The sequence below is a fragment of the Ostrea edulis genome, chromosome 8 (assembly GCF_947568905.1).
Source record: "Ostrea edulis chromosome 8, xbOstEdul1.1, whole genome shotgun sequence".
NCBI lineage: Eukaryota > Metazoa > Mollusca > Bivalvia > Ostreida > Ostreidae > Ostrea > Ostrea edulis.
The window spans coordinates 33,761,610-33,769,168 of NC_079171.1; the positions used below are offsets into that span (position 1 = coordinate 33,761,610).

The 7,559-nt window shown below is 38.6% G+C and overlaps 1 protein-coding gene across 1 annotated transcript; it reads left to right on the forward strand.

The window, feature by feature from the left end:
• Nucleotides 1-2,787: 2,787 nt before the first annotated feature.
• LOC125663571 (uncharacterized) lies at nucleotides 2,788-3,690 on the forward strand. The gene has a single exon (XM_048895833.2). The coding sequence runs from the start codon at nucleotides 2,788-2,790 to the stop codon at nucleotides 3,688-3,690; it is 903 nt and encodes a 300-aa protein (XP_048751790.2).
• Nucleotides 3,691-7,559: the final 3,869 nt, after the last annotated feature.

The following is a 7,559-nucleotide window of genomic DNA, read 5'->3' on the forward strand; positions in this document are numbered from 1 at the left end:
TCTCTATGCAAGGTGAAAATAACGAACAGTGATCAATCTCATAACTCCTACATGCAATACAAAATAGATAGTTGGGCAAACACGGACCCCCGGACACACCAGAAGTGGGATCAGGTGCCTAGGAGGAGTAAGCATCCCCTGTTGACCGGTCACACCCGCCGTGAGTCCCATATCCTGATCAGGTAAACGGAGTTATCCGTAGTCAAAATCAGTGTGCCAAGAACGGCTTAACAATCGGTATGAAACACGTCAGACAGCATTTGACTCAATGCGAGATTGTATTGACGAACTAGATCGTTATAACGACCGTAGAATTTGCGAAATGCTGACTTCAAGCGAGATTGTTGAAATCCCTGTACCATCAACTTGTTTGTCAGTAGCTTACCTCGATTTAAAAACTGACTATACCCAGAACAAGCTCTTGCATATCGAATCAGTTGAGATCTATAAACACCATATGCAGGTGATAATGGAATATTGCTACATAAATGTGGGAAGTTGACGATGGAGAAGCTGAAATCATCCCGTTTGTCATACAGTTGAGTTGTTAGTTTGCCGTTAATGTCTACTTTCAATAAAATATCTAAGTATGAAGCAGAAGTGGACGACTCTGTGGTGTCCTTTATTTCCAGCTCACAGGGATATATCAAATCGACATATGAATGAAAGCTATCATTGTTAATAGACAAAACGTCATCGAGATATCTAAAAGTCGAATTGAAGGTCACAGCAAGAGATTTTTTCTTCTCACGTAGAAGTTTTTGAATAAATTCTGCTTCATATGAATATAAAAACAGGTCAGCTAACAAAGGAGCACAATTCGTACCCATGGGAATTCCAACATATTGTTGGAAGACCTGATCACCAAAGACCACGAAGATATTGTCAATAAGGAACTCTAGCATATTTTTTATTTCAACTTCAGAGTACTTGTGCGTGTAATCAGAGTGGTATATATCAATAGAGTTTACGATTTTTATATACCTCTCAAACAACAGATATGTGTGATAAAAAAAAAAGGGCCAAGATCACATATTCGACCGAATTTCCTGTTTAAAAGTCATGTTCGCAACATAATATCTTTACGTAATTATCATACACAAAGCAATGTAAGCAACTTTCAAGTAATGATCAGTACTTTTGTAATGTTCTTGAATTCTTTAGGCCTTCTATATGGCTTACATGAATCATACAGAAGTGTAACTTAATTTTGGGAATGCCGATTGTATGGTTTCATAAATTATGACACTAGTGTTCTACACCTTTGTTGGCTTAAGTCCTTACAATATTGTTTTGTGTTTATTAATTTGCGGGGTTATGTTTTAATTTAATGTAAATCTTACCTTTAAATATTATGAAATAATTTCAACAAGAGGTACTGTGAGCAATGCTCACTAAGAATACCCCCCGCTTACCCCAATCTCCCAAAGGGTGTTGGTAATAGGTATAAACTACCTCTTTTCTGAGTGTAAAAAACAAATGGCATGACAAACCGAACCATATTGCTACTTCGATGTCCAGTGCGCGTGACCTTTGACCTTAAAATCGATAGGGAACATCTTCATCCCATGGGTAGTCCATATGTATGATATGGTGACTGTAGGTGTAAAGGATAACGCTTTAGAGCCCGGAAACCATATTGCTACTTCGATGTCCAGTGCGCTTGACCTTTGGACCCCAAAATCGATAGGGAACATCTTCATCCCATGGGTAGTCCATATGTATGATATGGTGACTGCAGGTGGAAATGATAATGCTTTAGAGCCCGGAAACCATATTGCTACTTCGATGTCCAGTGCACTTGACCTTTGATCTTTTGACCCCAAAATCGATAGGGAACATCTTCATCCCATGGGTAGTCCATATGTATGATATGGTGACTGTAGGTGGAAAGGATAACGCTTTAGAGCCCGGAAACCATATTGCTACTTCGATGTCCAGTGCGCTTGACCTTTGACCCCAAAATCGATAGGGAACATCTTCATCCCATGGGTAGTCCATATGTATGATATGGTGACGGTAGGTGGAAAGGATAATGCTTTAAGAGTCCGGAAACCAGTGCGTCTACAGACGGACAACCCGATTCCAGTATACCCCCCCCCCCCCCCCCACAACTTGTTGCGGGGGGTATAAAAACGTATCCATTATGTTTTCATTTTGTTTATATACAGAAAAACTGAGCTGTAAGAGGCTATGCGGGATGTAATTCTATCTTAATATGACGTCAATGCAAAAATACAGAACAAAGTTCCTGTAACTCGGTTTTCAATTATTTATTTTTACACAAATGCAGGTCATCCATCCAGGGAACCCACAAATCCAGATTATGTACCATCCATATTTTCATACAAGGATCAACCCAATGATTCCCTTGAAAGTAAAGTCCTTTGACATCAGCGTCTCCAAGAACGAAAACAAATATTGCAAAGTTGGAATCTGCTGCAGCTCTGCTTTCATTGGGAAATGAACTACCAACATGGGTGCCAGGAATCTCCACTCAAACTCCTGTTGCATCTTCATGTGGAATATCTATTCAGACAGACATTACCCTGCAAGTGATGGTAAGTTTGATATTCACAAACCAGTATCTCAAGCATGTGTGTGACAATCAAAAAGCAACTATTGATGACTTGACACTCCGTCAAGATGAGTTGCAAACCCGGTGTGACCAACAATTAAAAGAACTGCAGGATTTGAGGAATTCAGTGCAAAAACTCGAGTCAGATAACAGAATTTTGACGGAGGAAATTGATAGAAAGACCTTAAGTTACAGCGCCATTAAGAACGATGACAAGAGAACCAAAATTTTACACTGGTTTTCCTAACTTTTCTACATTGAAAAATTTGTTTGCTGTTGCATCCAAGGTTAAACTGCGGAAAACAAAGCCGCAACAAGAGAATGAACTGCTGCTAACGTTAGTGAGGTTGAGAAGGAATTTGGCTATGGACGACCTCGCCTATCGATTCAACATCAGCCAGTCTTCTGTCACAAACATTTTCCACTCGTGGTTAGATGCATTGTACCAAAGTTTAGGTGGACTTGTGTGGCCGGAAACTGATCTCTGCCAGCTACCAACAGTGTTTCAGAACAATGTGTTCAAGAAAGTTAAGTGCATCATTGACTGCACTGAAATTTTCATCGAAAGACCTTCAAAACTAAAGGCCCGTGCCCAGACATATTCCAACTATAAACGTCATAACATAATCAAGATACTTGTTGGAGCAAGTCCAACTGGATGTGTCACATTCCTATCAACATGTTGGGGAGGCCCGGTCAGTGACAGACATATTACAGTTAAGTCAGGTATATTGGACAAACGTTTACCAGACGATGTTGTGCTTGCAGATCGAGGGTTCCCAATGACTGAAGACTTTGCCCTAAAGGGAGCCAAACTCATTGTGCCATCCTTCACCAAGGGGAAAAGGCAGTTATCTAAAGAAGAAGTTGAAACTTCTAGGATGATGTCAAGGGCCAGAATACATACTGAGAGAGTTATTGGGCGCCTTAAGCATTTTGAAATTATCAAAGGACCTCTACAAATAATTCTGGTGAACAAGAGACACAGCAGTGTCATTCCTGCTGGTGACAAGATTATACCTGTGGTTGCTGCTGTAGTGAACACAAATGCCTGGGGCTATTCTGTAAGACAACAATCAACAAGTGTGAATGTCAAACCCATTCTAAGTTAATTTAATTTGTGGAAGTTAAATAAAACCACCAAGACCTTTGTGACTATGCTATTGGTAACAACATTAAGTATTTCTGAAATGTTGATGCTACATATAATTATTGATGTTCACATTAAAAAAATTTGAATAAATTGAGGAACTTAGTTTTCAGTATTTTTCTCCCTTTTGTTCAGCAATGCATATTAGGTATTTTATACCATAATGAAAATACCAATGTAGAGAATACATTATTAAAATTAATTTTCTTGAACTACTCCGACATATTCTTGAATAAAAGTTGTAAAGCAATATCATGATTTTATGTTTTATTCAATGCAGCAAACATGAATTTCAATACACGAGTTGTTTTGAAAATATAGGTGCATTAAATGTTGCCCACTATGTGTAGTTGAATATACCACAATATTAAATTGGAAAAAAAAAATTGAAATGTCATACTATATAGATGGTAGTGCACCCTGCCTTAACGATACACATGTCATGAATCAATTGTTCACGGTCTTCTTCTTTTTGAAGGTGGCAGCTTTCTACATGATAAACATTTCCAAGTTCCTTTGGGGACATTTTTTAACCCAACACATTTCATTTGGAACCACTCGACACTACATTGGCCAGAATCACACCCTATAAGATTGTCATAGTCCTCTGCTTTTCCACAAATGCAGACTGTTGTGTCATTCTGCCTCATGTTGTTAGTGACATCACTGCTTAAACGATTAGTTAACAGTTCTGGTAAAATAGTTTTTGTGAAAGTTACTCATTTTTCCAAGTATGTCCTTGAAAAAGGTATGGTCACGTTTCACTCGCTCGATGTGCAATCCATTCGGAGTCCAATAAACAAAGTCGCAAAAGGCTACATCACATATGATTGAAGTCAGCATTTCGCAAATTCTATGGTCGTTATAACGATCTAGTTCGTCAATACAACCTCGCATTGGGTCAAATGCTGTCTGACGTGTTTCATACCGATTGTTAAGCCGATCTTGGCACACTGATTTGACTGCGGATAACTCCGTTTACCTGATCAGGATATGGGGCTCACGGCGGGTGTGACCGGTCAACAGGGGATGCTTACTCCTCCTAGGCACCTGATCCCACCTCTGGTGTGTCCAGGGGTCCGTGTTTGCCCAACTATCTATTTTGTATTGCTTGTAGGAGTTATGAGATTGATCACTGTTCATTATCTTCAACTTGCATATGGCAATGTGTCCTTGTATTTGATAAAAATACCTGGAGGATTGTCATAAAGATTCAGTCCATCTTTCATATTACATGCCCAGCTGTCATGTTTTTCTAAGTAAAAGCCATTCTCGGACACAGAACATGGATGACTGTTCACAAATTTGAATGGACAATTGATTTCAACAAGTCCAAGTCCTCAGCAAGGACACTCTGTCACTCAATCAGGACTGGCTCCTAATCTTGGATGATCAGGATGAAGAACCAATCCACTTTTTTCACCATGAATGCTGGGTTGTGTTTCCTCATTTCTGCCTCATACTCTCTCAGTGCAGTGTCCTCATTTGACTTCCCCCATCTGATTGCTGCTGTATCAACACTTGTTGAGTACATCATAATTCTACGAATTAGAGAAATGCTAGGTTGTTGTTAATTTGTGTAGCAGATGTCATAAAAATTTGATGCAGTTAAACGTCCTTTTCTGTGACTGTGCCAATGCAGGATATGGGGCTCACGGCGGGTGTGACCGGTCAACAGGGGATGCTTACTCCTCCTAGGCACCTGATCCCACCTCTGGTGTGTCCAGGGGTCCGTGTTTGCCCAACTATCTAATTTGTATTGCTTGTAGGAGTTATGAGATTGATCACTGTTCGTTATCTTCACCTTGCATTGATAGGCTTTGTTGACATGTTAGTTTCTCAAGAATTGATGCTTCATCAACGGTTACTTTAATGTTTTTCGCTAGTTCACTGCACTTTGTGTCCAAATCTGCGTTAGGTAGTATTACACACTGTTCATCATAAAGTGAAGTCAGAAGACATGGTAATGAAGGGTTTGGAATGGGTGGGTTTGGTTGAGGATCGAGTACGCTAAATATGACTGCATTAGGGTTGGATTCCTTCAACAAGTCCAGGAAAGTGTCTGCTGTCAAAGTAAAGGTTGGGTTCAACTTCAAGTGCAGCCGATGGCAGGTGAAAAGTAGATTTCTTGAAGTTGATTTCCGATAAAGGAACTGCTTCAACCTGTTAATTATCAATAAATAATTAGATGGATATATATATGAATCATTCCAATACACCATTAAAAGAATGGATATTCACCTTAACTTAGGTACTACTCTACATCGTCATAATGGTTGACTTCCTTTAAAAACTTGGATGAAAAAATCGATATCAGCAATATTTGATTTTTCCTTTTAAATACCTAGCCGAGTAGCTCAGTAGGTTAGAATACCGACTGCTGAACTGTAGGTCGCAGGTTCGAAACCAGCAGGGGTTTTAAATTTTTTTCAGATTGCCTTCTACTACAACTGTATTTTTTGACAAAATAAAGTAAATTTGAAAACTTTCAACTTCAAAATATTGTTGTACATATCCTCCATTTTTCATCTACATCAAATTTCTCTGGTGTAGCATACCTCCTTAAATTTAATGATAGTTTAGTGTACTGGCATTTATATTCCAATACGATGTCAGTGTAGTATTGTGAAAATTTGTGTCACTTCCTTTGTTACATTATATTGCAAAGGATCATTGTCTATCTTATGAGGGAGAGGTTTAAGAAAGGGAAAACATAAAACAAACCTTCTTTGTGAAGTTTTGATTGCATTCACATGGCATTGATGTACAGGATACTTTGTTGTAACCAAGCCGAACATTTGCTTCAACTTTGAAGAGAATTGCAGCGACATTGGAACAAACCTCCCCATTCTGTAAATAAAGGGAAAGTCAATTGTATCTGCTTAAAGCATATCATAATATATGTCATTTAATCAATTCTAATGATGCTAATAACAATAATAATATTTCTGAGATTCAACAAAATTATTTTCATCATAGCCACACAAAATTAAGCAACACGTTATCACTGCATTAAATTTTATCTTCAAGACAACTATCTTACTACAATAATGCACCCCTCTTCATTTCTTTAGCACTTTTAGAGGGTGGGTTAAAAACAACCCCCATATATCTGCTCATCATATCTCTAGCATGCTTAGTCATTTGTATGCAATATATTTTCTTAAAATATTTCTTTTCAAAAACTTACCCTGCCATGCATGTGCAGTGTGCGTTGACAATTGTGTCATTATGTTTGTTTACACAAATCCACGCTTCATGTGGCTTCTCTGTTGTGTGATCTGTTTACTTTGGCACGCAAGAAGCAATTACCATCTCTGTTCATTTCACTAAACAACACTGTTTGCACCCACCCACTGTGGAAATAGTTGTATGCCTCTAGAGATCGATATGCTTTAGTGTTTCGCGGGTGAATTTACCAGGGCTGCCCACGAGGTAACAATAAATCTGTCCAACCTCCACGTCCGGCCATTTTGACACATTGTTTACCCAATTATCACTGTCTATAAATGGATCCTGACACAAATAACCTAATCCTAGCTGTAAAAGTTTATCCGTATAGTCAACTTGACAAGTCTCCAGCAGTGATTTGTAGTAAAAACTCATATCGATGAACAATCAGCTGATTCATTCAAAACAATCGTCTACGCGCCTTTCTTCTTCTTGGAACTTGCCCTACACTAACTACGCATGCGCGAGTTCAAGGGTCAAATTTTAAAAACAAAAGGCGTTTAATAAGAACTATAACTAGAATCAGCATATATATTTTCACAAGAAATTTGATTTGTATCCGATGAAATTCTGAGACTTTTGAATACATAACCATACCGC